At 46.9% G+C, this 18,936-nt stretch overlaps 1 protein-coding gene across 3 annotated transcripts in view; it reads left to right on the top strand.

Annotated features, from left to right (window-relative positions):
• Positions 1 to 18,936, top strand: part of DPP6 (dipeptidyl peptidase like 6) — a 949,209-nt gene that overhangs the window by 210,180 nt on the left and 720,093 nt on the right. Inside the window, exon 1 of one of the 3 annotated variants that reach the window (XM_025862147.2) lies at positions 17,159 to 17,677. The exons of the other annotated variants lie outside the window; for them this stretch is intronic. Within the exon in view, the coding sequence (XP_025717932.1) occupies positions 17,438 to 17,677 (240 nt within the window). The 5' untranslated portion in view covers positions 17,159 to 17,437. Of the gene's footprint in view, positions 1 to 17,158; positions 17,678 to 18,936 lie in introns of those variants that run through there. 3 annotated transcript variants of the gene reach the window in all.

Consider the following 18,936-nt stretch of genomic DNA (forward strand, 5'->3'; position numbering starts at 1 on the left):
GCAAGTAAGAACAAGCAATATGTATTACAAACAGCTTCTTTGGTTTATTTTACTATGACATGGTTGCTAGAGCCTTTTGACGTTTGAATAAAATTGATGAATTTGAGTTCGTTTATAGGCATCAAATAGTACATCTTTCTGGAGACACGGTGGCCTATTTCTGCTGTGATGAGGGTGGTAGAGAGCTCAGAGACGATCACCGTGAATGACACGAGCCCCCCAGTTTGAGTAGGCGCATTTACAGCTGTATCAAATGACGTCTTATTAAGTGTGGGGCCAACTGTCTAGGCCACATTTTTCTACATAACTGTTGTCAAGCTAAGTTTGTTCCTTCCCAGAAACTGAACACTATTTTTATCTGGAGACAGAGCTGTACCTGCTCAGTTCCTTTCAGAGCAAGAAAGGGGTTTCCGCCACTGCCAGTGCTTTTCCTAGAGCTCACAGCGGGAAGGAACCTCGAGTGTCTCTGTTCCAACCCTTCAGGTTTGTAGCTGAGGAAACAGACATCCAGGGAAGACGTGAGACTTGCCTAAGGTGATACGGATGGGGACGTGGGACGGGCTCCACACCCTCACTGGGCCTTTAGGACACCTCTGCCCAACACCGCTGGAGCCAAGGTCCCCTGAAGCAAATTCAGGGGACCTTGACAAGGAAACATGAATTTGCTTCAGGGGACTGCCTTCCTCCTCCCTCCCTCCTTTCTGTGCGTGTGCGTGTGCGTGTGTGTGTGTGCGTGTGTGTGTGTATGTGTGTGTGTGTGGCTGTTGAGCTCAGCAGTTCCTCTTTAACCTGCTTTTGACTTAAGATGGAATTTGTTTTAGAGCCTGAACGCGCATAACTCAGCAGTGCAACACCACACTTACCTTTTTATTAGTGTGTGTTCTTGCTCCATTCTTGCAACAGTCATCAATACCCGAGACGCCATCTTCGAATGTTCCAGATCATGCAGCAGGCGCAGGGCAAGCAAGTGGTCCTCGCACACGTCTGGGCGTCTGTGAGCCTCCCCTCACCCCTCCTCCTGCTGCTGGGTGGTCCCTTCGCTTCTTCTTTGTTTCCATTCTCCTTGCCCTTCTATCCTCCGCTTACTGGAAGGTTGCTTTTGTGTTGTAAAGACTCAACTGATAGAAAATTGAGAAGATCATTCTCTCGGTTTGTTTGGTCAGTCCTAATCATTGAATTCAGAGTCCTATCCCCATCCAGTCCAAATTGGGAGAACTGACCTTTTCTGAAGCTAAGACAGATACCAGTGGCCAATGCCCACAGTTTCAACCTGACCTGCTCCCAGATCTTGGTTTTCCACCCAATCCTGAGCCCCCTGGATGCAGCAACCCCTGTGTCTCCTAAGATTTTCAACCCTAAGAGTTTTTCCTGGGGTCTGCGTTTTGGGGGTCATGTCTTTCCCAGTTTTTGTGGAGAAATCACTCACTGGGTAATCATTAGCTGTGGTGCATGATGTATTCTTCTGTGCCATCTCGGAATGAGAGAGTAAAAAGATTTTATTAGAAAAGAATTGTGGTGTGGTAAAGTAGTGGATTCGCTTTGAGACTTGAAAATAAATAAGTACAGTGAGTAAGTTGCACTCTAGAATTCATCACCTCTCATATATAACAGTGATATAGTAATTACCGCAGCTCTCCATGTGAGATTACGTGAATCACTTCATTCATTACAGATAATGAACCAGTAACGCAAGCCTGAGTGATATCTCCCTGACACCACTCATTTACTTCTGCCCCCCTTGAGAGCAAAAAAAAAAAAACAAAAACTGTTTCCTTTTTCCTTGCAGGAATCACTTGTGATGATTGTACTAAAATTAGGGACTGAGGCATCCAGCTTCTGATGGACAAATTCTGTCTATAGGTACCGATCATCTGGCATGATGCTTTTATCCAGGAAGCATTTATCAATTTAAACACACCTAGAAAGGCCATATGGAAGACATAAAAGCATCAAGAAGCTCAGAATTATAATAAAGGCACAGAATGAATGTTTTTAAATCTTGTCTCATCCATTGATACCCACAAAGATGATTTCCATTGATCATAATGGTACCACTTGCCCTTTTCACATCTTCCGTGCAATGTATTTATTAGCCATACTGATACAAATAGCAGAACAACTCTCCTTGTTCGACTCCTTGGCAAACATGAAATGCTTAAGACACGGATAGACAGTCATATACATGTCAACCCATTGGCTAAAAGGACAGTAATGGTGTGGCACCAGGGAGACTGATGAAAGGCCAACAGATCCTTGTTTGTGAGTGTGTGCGCGCGCGTGTGTGTGTGTTAAAACAAACATCATATAAATTTTAAAAATGCTTTTAACAATCCTCTGGAGTGAGTGTTAATCACAATCTCCAGTGAGAAACTATTTGGACCTGAGCTTCAAATGTCTTGCCTACAGCAATGTGGAGCGCCTGAATTTAGGGTTTTCATTCTGCCATTTGTGAAGTCATCCAGTTGTGGGGCTCCGTTATTCATGGGCATGTGAGATGTAGCAAGAGCCGTACCGTGGATTGCACACACGCAGATACACTCTGGGCACCATTTATACCCTTCTGTGGGAAGTAGGGCAAGAAATGGAGAGCAGATGGCTTATCTGTGTTGCAAGAATTCTGCGCATTCAAGCAAGAGAATATGTTCCACTAGGAAATAGGATTTCTGAACAGAATTGCCACCTTCGTAGTCACTTGCTGTACTTCAGTGTCTATGGAAGATCTCTTGTATGTAGTGAGATGGCTTGGTGACAGGAATGTGCCCACCCTAATGTCTCTCCATGTACCCGTGCTGTATGCCCCAAGGCATCGGTGACGTTCCTCGGCATCTAGAGACCCAAGAGGCACATCTTTGGTGTGTGTGCCTGGTCATCAGCAATGTCAGTACAAATTATATCCCAAGACAAAAGAAAATGAAGACCTAATTTATTTTAGAATATTCCAAACTGCATAATGTTGTTACGTTGCACCATCTTAGCCTTTCCCAGCTCAAGGTTGAGTTAGACCCCTGAATCTCAATGAAGACATTTGGAAATCCCCAGGCTCGGTGCAAAATCATGTCGGTTAAAAATGCAGTGAGTAAACTGCGTAGGACCAACTTCGAGGTCGTAAGAAGGCAGCCTTCCCAGGAACCAGAGAGGAGAGAGGTAATTGACCAGGACCAACTTTGACCCTGGCAGGTACCTCGGAGGAAAGATTTCAGTCTGTTTACATTCTGTAAATTCATTTTCCCTGCTAGCATTCTCAAGTGTTCACTGGGACAGAATCATTGTTGAAGCCAACAGTGAAAATCTCCCAGGACCACATGGCAGGCTCATCCAGAGGCTCTGGCCTGGAGCCATGTGGAGTTTTCCGAGCCTCACAGGTGGCCCTTCAAGCAAATATTTACGGAGTTGCTTTTAAAGAATCACTGATGCTGTAATTAAAAACAGGGCTTCATTTTTAGAAATGGCTTACTAGGTGAATTAAATGAGTAAATAGCCGGTTGAACACCGTTGGTATTACTGTTTGCCTCCAGGATCCCACAAACTGGGATGGACACTGTTTATGAGCAGAGAGGCAGACTGTCAGAAGCAGTCACTCCTTTCAAGGAGCTTGTGCCCTGGGGAGGACACCCAGGAAGGCATCCAGCAGTGAGCCTGTCTGGGAAGAGCCCAGTGTGCACGCAGAAGGAAAACACAGTGTGGCCGGGTTTTCAGAATTTTCTCTAAAATCATATACCAGTTTCAGAAATATCATGACCCACTGCTGGATTGTGGCCCACAGTCCCTTTAAAGCGCAGAAGAGCATCTTCACATCGCTGGTGTCCCAGGGGACCCCCCATCGGAGCTCCTTCCAGTGGACTCCTGCACCGTATCTTCCAATACATCACCTCTGTGAGGACTGTTGGAGATCAGCGTGGCGTAGATGAACTTCCCTGTAATTTGAGCACCTACGCTGTCTGCCACGGGATTCCTTGCCTGAACCTTAGTAAGACACAGATCTTGTCGCTAAGGAGCTTTTAATGGGAGAAATGAAACCCGAGCCACTGTAGTAACTGCTCAGTAAGATGTGCTGCGTGAATAAATGAATGAATGGCACAAGGAGGAGGGTTGTGTGTTTTGTGAAGCAGGTACTTAGAGTTGTTACGAGGATTCCACGGATTCATAGAAAATCATGGAAGGCCTTGTGGAGGAAGTGGCTTCTGAGCGAGGCTTTGAAGTAAGGCTATGATTGTGCCATCTGGAAATTCAACTTCACAACTTCCCAGGACGTGCTGGAAGTATGTGACTCATCAAAGTACCAGCAGCAAATGTACAGAGGACCAGTGTGCATGTTCTCATGCAACGTAGCACTCAGCACCAGGGTGGAATCCCAGCTCTGTGATACCCACACCACAGACCTTCTCAAATTGGAGTGAGATAATAAAGCCCCCCCCCCCCCGCCCCGGCCATTGAATCTGTTCTTACTCATCAACAAAACCCTTCCTGGATCAAAAGTTGATAATTAAATTCAGAGCTCACGTGGAGGTGTCTAATGGACCCGTGGATGTCCTCGCTTCCCAGATGTACTGCCCATTTATATAAATACGTGCATATTTTAAAATATGACTGAAAATAAATTGTAAAGCTGCTTTTTCCAAATTAGTGAATAACTGTACACAGAGCATGAAGCACTTGCTCCCCAAGAAGCCTCATGCTGACATGGCCATTGTGAGGCTACCACCAGGTGTCCCCAGTTCATTCCATGTTTCCCCGGAAAGGGTGTCTGCTGTCATAGCATAGCCTCTGCTCTCCGGGTTCCTTTTTATCCTGGAAGGAGGACCGGTAGAGGGAGGGAGAGGGATGGGTAGAATAAGCCAATCTAGGCCAAATAAAGCTCGCTTATACTCACGTCCCCCTCTCCCTTTCAGCGGCTCCCTTGCTGGTCCCCCTTTTCATCGAGGCCAGTTCAGTTTCCCATTCACAGGGGCGCAGTGGATAAACAAGGCTAAAGCTGATCCAGGATCCCTTCTGAACCACAAAGTTCATGGCAAACAAAGCCATCCATGGGCTATGTCTGACCTCCATGATGAATGGACATTTGGCTCATTATTGGCCCTCCCCCTGCCCCCAGGAATATCTGACTCTTCAATAAATGAGAAGGCAGAGTTATGGTTCATTTACTGACTTGACTTTAATATTTCTGAGAGCATTTAAAACATTTATAGAGCAGTGGTCTTCCTTTTCATAGGAAGGGCGGCTCATTTCCCGTGCCATCGTCGAACGCAGAAATGGTGTGATCCGAAGGAAGGGCTGAACAGACGTGCAGTTCGGAGTTCCCATAGCACCCTCAAGTGGCAATGTCAAGCTCTCCTCGTGCTCAAAATCAGTGCCTTCGCAAGACTCTTTGTTTTGTTTTGATTGGTCTTTTCTGTTGTTTGTTTTGCTGCTTTGATTTTTGCAGGTGGTTGCAGTCATCAAAGAGTTATCAAAAAAAAAAAAGCTGTAAGTGAATAGGATTTGCCAAGTTGCTTTGAAATGATAGGGATGCTGTCACAAGGGTGCCATGGTGTGGATGGGGCATGCGAAGAAGCAAGAAGAGACGAGAATTAAAGAAATCCGTGAGATTATAAGAAATATATTAGCCTGTTTTCCTCGTGCTGTTTCCTTCCCCTGGATCAAAGAGGAAACCACACACAGGGTCCAAATAATCTACCCAGGCTGCAAGAGACAGGGGACATATTTTATGAGCCTGTTTTTCTTGTGTTCTTTTCCCAGTGCCAAGTTCTGGATAATATCATTGGAAATGTTGCTGGCCCTTGCCTTGATAAACAGGGCTGATAAACATGGAGTCAAATTCCCACCCCATGCAGGCTGGTTAAGACTCAAAAGCGTGGTCCGATAAAAACATATACATGTACCGAAAATTAGTTTCTTCCCAGGTATTCTGAGTGCAAAGTTCTATGTGTCCCTCAGAGGCGGAGTGTGTTTTCCTGTGTTTTCCCTCCTTACTCTGATGGCTAGTGCCCTGGACACATATCTGTCTGACACAGCCCCGCTCACTCCTTGTGTGTCCTTGCGGTCCTCCGCCTGGCGCCTCACAGCTCATGGCAGCTCTGGGGGGACGGAGTCCAGACTCACTCCTCTGACCCCAACTCAGGGTTTCTGTATTGTTGGGCAAAAAGTAAGAAGGGACAGTGGCAGAGATTTTGGGGGACCAAGGAGGCTCGGTCACATGGGTGGTTCTCAGCGAATGAAGAATGCATGTAAGAATATGCTTACAGGAAAAGTCCGCGTAATTCCCTCTGGAAAAGAAAAATGCTTTGGCTTTCTTCAAAGCACCAATTCAATGAATAATAGCCGGCTCTTTCACAGCATACAGTGCAGTACAAATTTGGGGTTATGATTTTTTTTTAATTGAGGTATAGTTGACACACAATGTTACATTAGTTTTGGGTGCAACATAGTCACTGGGCAGGTGTATACTTTATGCTGTGCTCACCACAAGTGCGCCCCCATCCGTCAGCACACAACACTGTTACCCCACCAGTGACCAGATTCCCTCTGCTGCGCCTTTCATCCCCGGGACTCGTCCGTCCGTAACTGGAAGCCTGTCTCTCCCACAGCCCTTCACCCACTTTGCCCATCTCCCCACCCTCCTTTCCTCGGGCGGCCGTCAGTTTGTTCTCTGTATTTACGGGTCTGTTTCTTCTTTTTATTTGTTTTTGTTTTTTAGAGTCCACATATGAGTGAATTGATATGGTATTTGTCTTTCTCTGTCTGACTTATTTCACTGAGCATAATACCCTCTGGGACCTTCCGTATTGTCACAGATGACAAGATCTCATTCTTTTTTAAGGCTGAATAATATTCCATGATAGGGAATATGGATCAAATTCCATATGATGGAATACACACACACACACACACACACACACACACACACACACTCATCACTTTTTTACCCATTCATCTACCAATGGACCCTTGGGTTGCTTCCATATCTTGGCTCTTGTAAATAATGCTGTGGTAAACATGGGAGTACATATATCTTTTCAGATCAGTGTTTTCATTTTCTCTGGGTAAATACCCAGTAGTGTGATTGCTGGATCACAGAATAGTTCTATTTTTAATTTTCTGAGGAACCTCCATACTGTTTTCCAGAGTGGCTGCACCAGCTTGCATTCCCACCAACAGTGCATGAGCGTATCCCCTGTCTCCGCATCCTCGCCAACACAACCCATTGTTTCTTGTGTTTTTGATTTTAGCAGTTCTCTAGGGTTATTTTTTAGGTCACTGAACAATAAGGAGACACCTTTGTAGAACTCTTTCATCATGCCCTGAGGAGTTAGATCTGACTAATAAGGCTCAGTGAAATGCCAAGAAGGTAGAAGTCACAGAAGCTGGGAATACTTAGGGCTAGTGAACATGTGAGCTTCTCCAACATCCTTCCTTTGTTAAGACTTTTGAAAAAAAAAAAAAAACCAATGCATTAATCTTAGCAATTCCAGGATTAGTGGTGGATGGCAGAGTCTGGGGATCACTTACTTTGATTCTCTTCCTGCAGCTGTGTCAGCTGATTTTAGGAGATTACCATCACTGCACTTTAATCAGGAATAGAAACCAAGCACTGGGTGTGGCTTAACTCTTGAGATGCTCTGCACTTGAGAGATGCCGTCGTATCAAGTGGCTGTTTTTCATCCTGTGGATCAATCTCTGTGGGCTGCCTTCCTGGGGATTCAGTAGCTGTCTGTTACTTCAGGGCCCTGACATTCACAGTTTTAGATGGGAAGACTTAATAAAATGCAGATGTAATCAATGGATAAAATGCTAGACTAGTACTTATTCCAAGTTTTCCATTAAAGTGCCCATCATGGTACAAGTATACCACTTGAGGGTCTGTGATGTAAGTGGGTAACTTGTTTGAAGCCTTGTATTTTATCTTAGCATACTCATGAATTTTGCATTCTATCCCATATTTGGATTTAATGACTTTCTATCATTTCTCTTGGAGCAAATTAAGTGCTGAAGAAAGGTATTTGGAGACTCAGAATTCATTTAGATCATAACCAGCCATTTACATCTTGTTCCGAGTTAAAACTTGACATTGTGCACAATATCAGAGCTCTGAGAGAGAGAAATAAAGGAATCCTGAAACACGGATGGAAATTGAGCCTTTATTGCTCCTGCTTTTACCATAAGATGGCTCAGAAATCCTTCAGAGTCCTTTGAAAGCATTAATTTATCCATCCTTCCTCACAAAGATTGAAAAGAGTCTGTATAAATGATGCAATTTGGGTATTGTTGGGTTATAAGGGAATGAAATGGTGGTGATTATGGGTACAGTGCAGAGGATTGCAGTAAGCGGACCCATCAGAGACTCAGCGCAATCTAAGGGACAATGGGATCCACCTCATGCTATTGTAGCAGAGAGTCGATTTTATCTTTGCTGTGAGTGAGGGGAAAAACCCACCCGCTCAAATTGCAGGCTTATATGACTAATGGATTTATTTAGCCAACGGGCAATTTCTGTTTACCTGTCAAGCAAAATATAAATATAAGTAATTGTTGGGAAAATTACTTTTTTGAGTTCCAAATTACAATGATTTGAAATGCAATTAGTAGTATAGACAAACTTATTTTCCCCCTTTATGAGAAGGAAATTGTTCAGAAATGGGTAGAGTGCAGTTGATAGAGTTACAGTGCACAATGGAGTGAATTACCCACATGTAGCAAATGAGTGGCTTCATTTTGGTTTTATTACTCCTAATAGAATATGTTTTCATTAATGAGAACGCACTGCTTCTCATATCTGACATACCCACCTGTGCGTGGGTGAATCAGGGTTTTGCATTAATATCTCTTGCATTTGCTTAAGACAATGTGAAGAGACAGAGCACAGGCTTGAGGTTTACTTTCTTTCCCACGGTCAGCTGTCACACTTCATATGTAGACTCTATGTTCTTTGAGAGTTATCCACAAATACTAAACTTGTATTTGTGGTCCAAAGAATATGTTAAAATTTAAGAGAGACCTTTGAGCCACCTGAAGTAGCATTAGCCCATTTTCAAATATAGGTTTGTGTTCATTAAAAACAGGGATGATTGATGTTCCATGGAATTCTGGAGAAAATCTGAAGTGACGGTGGAAGAAAAATGGAGTTTATCATGGACATTTTAATGTGCCTTAAAGGAGTCGATTCAGGAAAATTAAGTTCATAAAAGTCAGTTTTCAACGTAAATGTGTTTATTAACTTCATTGATTTTTAATTCATGACAACATTTTTTTCTTATTGCATTAAAAAAGCAATGAGTCTAAACCAGAGGCACTGAGGATTTTTAATGAAATCAATTTTTGAAAGTAATGCTTTTTTTTCCCCCTTGCAATTCTGCAGAGCTTGTCTGCCAAATTGCATATATTCTGGTAAGGTGGGAGAGGCTTTCTCCTGACGTGCAAAATCAGTATCTCTGAGATAAGCCCCAGGAAGCGCGGCGTCTTAGCTTGGATCCCATCTTCGCTATCTGCCTCATTAACCCCCTTCTGGCCACTACCTTCTTCCTGAGATGAGCCCTCAACAACTCAATTCCAGGGAGAAACAGCATTCTGAAAATATCCTGGAAAGGCTAACTGTACTCCATTCTATTTTGACTTCGAAATGCTCAGATAACCTCTATTTAAATGAGGAAGACGGGCCTTGTGCATTCTCAAAAACTTCTTACCCTCTGGAAAACCTTGTTGAGTATTTTGAATTGGTAAGCCATTTCCCAGGAGAAAGCAAACATTCAGGGGAATTTTTGAGGCTGCCTTGGTGCCATTTAGAAAGACGTTCGAGTATATTATTCTAGTCTGGTGTTTCACAAACTTGAGCATTCATCAATCAGAATGACCTGGCGGACTAATTAAATACAGGTTGTGGGCCCTAGCCCCAGGTTTTTGATTTTTAGTAGGTTTGGTAGTTTTAACAAATTCCTAGATGATCCTTATACTGCTGGTCTAGAGATAGTTCTTTGAGTGGATTGAAAATGCCACTTAGTGCTCAGACAATAAATAAGTAGGGCATTATTATGAACATGTTAGTGATCTAGTGATTTCTGAGAGTCTTTTTCTAATAAAACTAGCAGGGCTGTAAATGTACCAGAATGAGCAAGAAATTGAGAAAAAAAATGCATTTATTCACAAAAGGAAGTCATTTTCAATCTTGTCATGTAATTTATAACATTAGTCCTGATTCACTGTAAGGAGTATTGACTGTCATATGTAGGAAAGCAAAGACTGTGTTCATTGTAGTCCATCATTTCATCCCTTGAACCCAGCACGGTGACTGGCACCTAGTAGGCATTCAAATATTTACTGCATAAGCAGGTGAAATGCTTACAATAAACACTGACATTAGCTATACCATTTTTCATGCATGGATTTGGTTTTTGTTTTAGTGAGCTGATGAGACAAGCATACTATATAACAAGTCGTTCCAGTTTGATGGCTTATTCAACAAATACTTATTCCAAGATCCACATTTCAGCTGGTCAGCTGTGATTTAGCTGATCTGCACTGGGCTCAGCGACGTGGCTCTGCTTTGTGCTCCTTACTGGACTTGACTTGATATTGTGGGCTGGGTTCAGGTCTCTCCAGGGGTGCTTGTTCTGGAGGCCAGGGCAACATGGGAGCAGCCACCCAGGACACGTTCTTACGTGGTGGATCACCTGAGTGCAGGAGGTTGGGCAGGCTGGGCAGGTGCCTTGAAGCTTCTACCTGCATCATATCCATTCACATTCCAATGGCCAAAGCAAGTCACTCAGAAAGTCAGTGTGGCAGTTTAGGATACCTCATTGGAAAGGCTAGGGGATGAGAAAATATTTGCTGAACAACATTCCAATCTGACAGTTTCAAGTATGGAAATAATGACTTTTTTTTTAAAGATTTACTTATTGAGAGAGAGAACGTGCACACATGTGCGAGTTGGGGGGGAGGCAGAGGGAGAGGGAGAGAATCTCAAGCAGATCCTGGGCTGAGAGCAGAGCCTGACACGGGACTGGACATGACCCCAAGATCATGACCTGAGCCGAGACCAAGAGTTGGATGCTTAACTGACTGAGCCACCCAGGCGCCCCTGGAAGTAATGACTTCTTATCGCAGAGATGGATCATCCGGACCGAGGAACTTGTAGCTTAGAAATGTAGTCATGCTCTTGGGAGAGGCAGCTCATACTCAGACTGCCCCGTTACACGCTTGAGGGAGTGGTGGGTCTTCTTGGTGCTGGTGCCGCACCTCCCGGCCACAGCTGACCCTTGTTTTCCTTTTCAGGTAGGCCCTTGTTGTTTGCAAGTGACTTTTGATTGATGCTTTTCCGGGCAGTGCCTTGACTCAAAGGAATGGTCTTAATTCTGGTAATTTCTGACATGGGGTAAGATGATGAGAGAAATGATTCTGTGAGAGAGGTTTTCAGATTCCTGCCAGCAGGGGTCCAGGCAGCGGGTGGTACTCTTCCCGCCCTGGCCGCCTCACCGGTGCTGCTGGCCTGGACCCTCCAAGGCACGTCATTGTGGCTCCACGTGTCTCTCCTCTCTCCCTATTTGTGTCTTGCAGCCAAATGCGGCACGTGGACCTGGAGGCCCATTCAGTGGGCTGGTCTTACCTCCTTTTGCTCTTGCTGGCTGACCAGCCCTGTCTTTCCAGGGTGGATTACATCAGCCTCCCTAAATTTTAGTCCTGTTGTACATTCTAGGAATACACCTTATCCCCTTCCGTTTTATAACTGGAATCGTTTTTAGTGGAGTCAGATTTTTTTTTTTTTTTATTTTCTGTAACTATTTCCACTGGCCTGCAAGTGAGTATAATTTACCATGGCAGGATTAAATAACTCAGCATCAGCTCTGTGTCCACTCTCCAAAGAAGACCCTGCATTTGAAAGACCCTGTCTCTATCGTTTTCTAGTCCAATTGTTGTTTTCAAATAAAAGCCTAAAAACCTTTGTGGGTGACATGATGCAAAATAATAATAACAGCAATAAGAAAATAAATTCAAAAGCCCCATGTGAGTGTTGGAGCCCTGGACTTACTAGCCTGTGTCATGAGTCATTCCAAGCACACCCCACCTTGGAATGTCAAAATGCTTGCCATTGGTCACAGAGCGCAGATAAAAGCTTTCTCTTCGAGAACACAGTCATCGCCTCTGTTGGTTAAAGCACGAAGCACTGAATTGCAGAGGCTCACTAATGTCACTTTTACATTAAAGGGAAGCAGACTTAACTTAATTCAGGAGACTGGAGTGCTGCATGGTTGGAAAGGGCGAGGAGCGCTGGGGGCATTTCAGAGCCGAAGTCACGTCCCTTTCAATCTAATATTACCTGATGTATGAATTAAGACATTTCGGATAATGACACTGTTCTGTTCAAATGATCACCAGGGACAAACAGAAACAACAGATTCTCTTCCAAATCTCATGCTCTAAAAATCGTAAGAGCCTTGGAAAACACTGTGGACGTTCTTGTTGTGTAATCAGGACATGTGAAAAGACAGAGGTTGCTGCCTCCTCCAGGAAGGAAAGGGATTATTTGGATAATTTTGGAGGAGAAGCTGACATTAAAAGTGAGATTTTATAAGTACTCAGAGAGCCGCAAGGAATTCGTAGAGAAGAAAAATATACACAGTCTATTGATACTGACCCAGAGCAAGGACAGGAATGAAGGGCAAGAAGAAGGAAAGGAAGGATGAAGACTGGGGGGGGGGGGGCGGCGCCGCGCTCAGGTGTCGGAGGCCAGAGGGAGCACCCCTATGGGGCAGGAGGGATGCCCCCCCCCACCGGGCTGGAACAAGTATTTTCTGTAGGTTGACTACAGCCTTTTAGGTAAATCAGTGGCTGTTGCACTGACTTGGCAATCAGCTTGGCCTCTTGTGTCGATTAACCTCGTGGGTTTTGGGGGCACAGGGCGAGGGAGGTTGGTGGTCCATAGTAGGTGTCAGTGCCGAGTACCAGACACACAGGTGCACCATGGCAAATAAAAGTGCCATTGGGGAGATTTAAAGTGCAAATAAAAGTGCCATGGGGAGATTAACAGCAAACTTTATTAATTTTAGAGTAAGACTTTTTGTTGGGTTAAAATAAATGTTTCTCTTTAAAACATTAATTGTTAAGTACCAATTTGAAAAGCTCAAAATTAACTCAGCACCTACTTTAATTTTGTGTTTTTCAAAAGCCAGAACTTAGCAATTCCGTTTTCTTGTGCTGGACATTTCCTATCCTTGTTGGATAGGCATCCTGCAAAAAAAAAAAAAAAAAAAAAATTTAAAGATAGACATATAGAGAGAGTTTATTTGGGAATAGGCTCTGTATTTATGTATTTAGCACTGTATTTTCTCAAACTACCCAAATATTTGTTTTATTTCTCCCCTTTGGTATGAGTACAAGGTGATTATACCTAGAGGATTCTGGTGTCCAGTATCTTAGGGAAATCCTTCTGTTAGCACAGCGCATGCTGCTGGTCATTTCCTCTCTCACGTCTCAGCTCTTGGAAGGAATCAAAATCTCAAATAGGGCTCTGCTCTCCTCCTTTCCCTCACAGAGAAAGAGGATGTAAACTCTAGGATATAATTCTCTCCTAGAAATAAGAAAACCTCTTAGCTAATAAAAACCATGCTTAGGCTGCTGAACTCAATATACTTTTGGTATTTTTACAATGCTTAGCTTGCATGTGGACCACAAAGTTCCCTGTATTGTCATTAAAAAAATGACTATCCACCATATTTTGCAGCATTTGCCTAATTCCAGTGACTTACCATATTTGTTTTGTAAGTTGGTTCCAAGGAAAATAAACACACACCCACACCTTTATTTAATAAATAGGGGAAAAATAATCATCTGCAACTTGATGGAAAAATGGGTCAGTGGACTCAGTTTTAAGCAGTATTGAGGAATTAATATCTTGATATGAAATAATCCATGAAATATTTTCCAAAAACTAGTTTCCCATATTTACCCAATAAGCAGAAGTGGGAATCTATTTTGATAGAACATATTCAGGATGTTCGGTGACTGGTGAGCAGAGGCGGTTCTTGACCTGTGCCCTTCTGAAATGCACCTGTATTTAAATGCTCATTGGGAAGTTCTGCTACTCTTCAGAACCTCTCCCCCTATTTAAGGAAGGGTCTGAAAAAGCTATCGAAGGCAATAAGTGAGTTAATTACGTATCATAAACGCAAAATGCCGTAGTTGCAATTTTCTGCAACTGCATTTCCTCACGCGGCCCAATGCACTAACTGGCTGACTCTGTTGCATTTGAGACTTCCGAGTCCTGACAGTATATTAAAAATAACACTGCCCTTTGTAAAGAAATGCTTAAGACACACGTGAAGTGTGTGCAAGCACGTGTGTGTGTATTCACACTCAGAGTCTAGAACAGTCTTGAGGATGAGTGGTGCTCTGAGTGCAAGGTGGAGGACAGTAGCAAATCTTGGGAGGGAGGCAGTGGGCCCTCAGTCTAGGGGGCATCTGAAAAGGCCCCTGAAAAGGCTTGGTGCACGCTGACCTCCCGCTGCTCTCCTCCCACCTGCCTCAGGGCTCTTGCTGGGCCGGAGCACCCCCCACCCCCGTTTCTCCTGTTTAATTTTCGGATTTGTTCTCTCTCAACACAGATGTGTACCTCAACTCTCCCTTCAGTTGCTTGAGTCTTATCATTTCTTCACTTTATAAATAATTTTAAATAAAAATTGCTTGTGTTGTCTGAATCATTTAGTTAGGATTTCTGACACTGACCAAATGTAATTTGAATACCCACAAGCTCCCTTGAGAATGATTTTTTAAAAGTGAGAGCCACACGTGCCTTCCATAGCTCAGTTTCAATGCATTATTGTGGATATGCATACTTCTCTAAAGCGTTGGGTATGATAAGTAAGCTATTTCTGTATATATACTGTATTTTGTATAAAAAGTACAAGCAATATGTAATGCTACTTCTTATGGTTTGTGTGAATATATACATGCAAATTTCATATGTGTATTACATAAGTAAGACCCTAACAGCATCTATATTTAGTGAGGTGTCAGGACCTAGATGCTGCAGGGAGCAGCTTGAGCTTTCCTTTCAAGTGGGTCTGGGAAAGGCAGCTTCCTCCCATCAAAAGCATAGCTGGGGCGGGAGAGGAGGGATGACAGCAGGGTTTCCTATTTATCTAAATGTGATGACTTTTAAAGTTTCATTTTATGGCTCTTGTAATTGCTGCCTCTGTCTTCAAAGTAAAGAGGGACTGGTGAAGCTCTCTGCACCCCCAGACCTGTGGGAGGGACATCTGCCTATGTTGGAGGCCTTTTGCTGGTTCAGGGAGCCTCTTAGCTATTGGGATATTGGTTTTACTTGTTTTCACGGTTGCCTAAAGGAAACGTGTCTTTAAACTAGTTTAACAATCACATTTTTCTTCATAGTGGAGGGAAACCACAGTGGATTAAACAGAGGATGGGTGTGGTAATACATTTTAATTAAAACAAGACTACCCACTGGGTTGAGACTTGGGGAGAGTGTGAAAGGGACTGGAACTTATGTCCTCCCAGGAGGCTGATTCACCAGCATCCAGTTTCTCCAAGTTAAGGACACTGGTGGGAAGAGGCAATTTCAGGACCAGGTAGGATCTTTCTTGGGGATATCCCAGCTTGGGCAGTGATGCCAGGAGATCGCCTTGGATACAGACCCACCAAAGGCTGGTGAGCCCGAAGTCTGGCCTGCTGAGTGGCCATGGCCTCGCCTTTTTATTTTTTTAAACCTAAGTCAAATAGTCCTGGAAAGCTAGACGGAGCAGGGAGCATCACTGTGTCCGGGAAGAATGTGAAGATGAAGATGTCCACTTTGACCTGGTGTGGAAGGAACAGCAGTGTGGGCAGATGCGAGCCCTCCGCCTGTCCCCTCCCTCCAGAGTTTCAGGTCCTAGTTTCCGCTGAAGATCAAGTTGGGACAGATCTGTCCCAGCTGGAGGGTCTATAAACAAGAGGGAAGGGGATATGGGGACGAGACGAGAAGGAAGAGCCCCCAAGAGCCTCAAGAAAGTCGGAGGAGCGGATTTGGGAACGAGGGAGAGGTTCCCGGAGGCCCGAGGGAGCAGTCCACCCCAGGAAAGGGAGGAGAGAAAGCCGCCTGCGCCTGGAGTCGGAGCCGGGCGCCCAGACATGTTGGTGTCTTTCCACACAGGGGCGCTGGAGCACGTCTTACTGCAGCAAGATGCGCGAATGCGCACCCGGAGCCCAGCGCCCTATTTGGTGTGGTTTCTCCCAGGTCTCTTCCTCTCAGTCGGGGGCTGAGGGGGCGGAGCAAGCTTTGGAGAAGTTGCCGGCATCCCGAAAGCTTCAGCCTCTGCTTCTGTTTACTGAAAATGAGCACGGAGTTCGCGATGTACACAAATGGGTTGGGAAGTGTAGGGAGGAGCGTTCCACTGAGTTGCTGGGAAGGCTTCCGCCAGGCCTTCCCTAGCTTGCCTTCCACGACCTTTGCTTTTCCCTTCGTTTTGAGCCCGGGGAAAGGAAAATGAATCTGTTTTCGGAGACGAGCTTGGTTTGGGAAGCAAGGAGGGCTCCTTAGAAAGCGGTGTGTCTGAGCCATCTCCCTTTTCAGCCCTGCTGTTCGCTCTCCCTCGCCCCACTTAGCACCCCCAGGCCCGAGGGGTCTTGGCTGTTGTTGCAAGTTAGGCAAGAAAAGCTGGAAGGGAAACCCGAGGGGGAGCGCTGGGAAGGAGGCGAGGCTGCAGCTGCGCGGGGTGCGAGCGTGAGGACGCAGAGCGCAGCTCCGCGCCGAGGATGGGCGCCCTCGGGGCTCTGCTCCCTCTTAGTACCCCCCCAAACCCTCCGCGGTTTCCGCCTCTTCCGCGCTCTCTTCCCGCGCAGCGGGGGGTGCGACCGACCTCTGGGCTCCGAGCGCCCCGAGCCCCGCGGCGCGCACGCCCCCGCCCAGCCCCCGGCCCGCGCGGCCCCCCCGTGCCGCCAGCCCCCTGCCACCCCGGCGCCATTACCGGGCCGCGCCGAGGGGCCGCTGGGGAGGGGGGAGGAGGAGCCGCGCGAGGGGCCGGGGTGGGGGGAGCGCTGAGATCCGCGCTGGCTGTTCGCCGGTCTCTAGGTGGTGCCAATTCTGGGGCCTAGGCATTTTCCCTCCCTTTATGTTTTTTGGGTTTTTTTTTTTTTTCTTTCCTTTCTCCAGTGCCTTTGATTAGGCCGTCCGTGGCCGTGGCGAGGAGTTGAGAAAAGCGGAAAGAAGCGAGGGAGAGCTCACACCCCCAGACCCCCGGCTCCACCGTGCCCGCCGGGGGAGGGGGCGGAGGAGCCGAGCCAGGCAGTCGCCCGGCGGCGACTTGAGAGTGGCGCGCGGGAGGAGCGGCAGCCGCCGGCTTCCCTTTCTTCTGCTGCTTCTTCCCTCTCTCCCCGGAGGGGGTGGGGAGCGGGAGCCCGAGAGGGGCAGGCAAAGCACAGAACGCCCCCGAGGCAGCCAGCGAGGGCGCGGGCACCGATGGCTTCGCTGTACCAGAGGTTCACGGGCAAGATCAACACCTCGCGCTCCTTCCCGGCGCCCCCCGAGGCCAGCCACCTCCTGGGCGGCCAGGGGCCGGAGGAGGACGGCGCGGGGCCCAAGCCCCTCGGAGCCCCGGCGCCCGCGGCGGCGCCCCGGGAGCGCGGCGGAGGCGGCGGCGGCGCGGGTGGCCGGCCCCGGTTCCAGTACCAGGCGCGGAGCGATGGTGACGACGAGGACGTAAGAGCATCTTGGTGGGTGGGGGGAGGCGCGTCCGCTGCGCATCTCCGCATCTCCGAGGGTCGGGGTCGCCCGCCTGCCTCCCCTCCCTTCCCCTCCTCTCCTCTGCCTCCCCCGGAGCAGATTCGCTCCTCAGCGCCGATCTCGGTCACCGCCGTCCCGGAGCGGGTCTCGGTCTGCAGCGGTGGCGGCCAGGAGTTGGTGCTTGAGAGAGCAGCGTCTGTGGGGTTGTGCTGCTGGGATGTGGGATGGCTGGGGGGTGTCACTGGGTGTGTGAATGTCTGTGGTTACCGTAGGTTGTTATGCTTCCTAAGGCGAGAATTCAGCCTGTGCTTACAACTTGACGTTCCTCCCTTCCCTCCCTCCCTCCCTCCTTCCTTCCCTCCCTCCCTCCCTCCCTCCTTTCCCTCCCTCCCTTCATTCCTTCATTCTTTTTCCCTGCTTTGAGACTGGGGAAGAAAAATCCCAGGCTTCCCACCCGTCAATGGAATCTATGCGCTGTGCCCTTCTCAGCCTCCCCCACGCTGTCCCTTTGCTCAGATGGGCTCTACTTCTCACCTCTCCAGGACACTTACCCCTCCAGTGCTGATAGTGTTGGTGGTGATTTCCTTTGGGGCGGGGGCTGCGGGGTGGGGGTGGGGGACATGAAACACTAGCATCTGAGGCCCAGCGTCCTGTCCCAGGGCCCAGCACAATTTTTGCTGATGGGAGTCAGGTCCTGCCTGTCTCCCATGCCTAGCCTTGGACTAGCAGCTCTACCTTAGACCTGCTTTAGGAGAAAACTTCTTAGGGGGCATGTTTTCTACTCTTCTTCCGGCTGGAAGCCTGGGTTTCAAAGGTTGGATTTGCATATCACCTTAGTAACTGATGACTCAGTCAGGACACTAGCGGGCAGCTTAGATGGATGAATCCAGCCACCTCTGTTGATCCCTTCCAGCTATTCCGAGGGCCAGGGAGGACCACAGAGAGAAGCAACTGCCTGCTGAGATGTTCTCTTCCCCGGGGAAAAGAGAAAAATCCCAGACAAGCTCTCGGATTGGCAGGCAGAGCTGGCCTGGCTGCTGTAGAGCCCTTAGAGATATGCAGGGTTGTGTTGGCTTGTAGAACCCACTGCGTGTACCTTTGAGCAGTTTCCTATCTGGGGGCACCTGGGCACAGGTCCTCATACAAACCTCAGATAGCCTACCCTGACATGCCCAGGGCAGTACATGTCCCTGCACTGAGCAGACAGTTGTGCTCCTTGCCTTGGGTCACACTGC

The sequence above is a fragment of the Callorhinus ursinus genome, unplaced genomic scaffold, assembly GCF_003265705.2.
Source record: "Callorhinus ursinus isolate GAN/ISIS: 27379988/994484 unplaced genomic scaffold, GSC_fseal_2.0 scaffold80, whole genome shotgun sequence".
NCBI classification, from domain to species: Eukaryota; Metazoa; Chordata; class Mammalia; order Carnivora; family Otariidae; genus Callorhinus; species Callorhinus ursinus.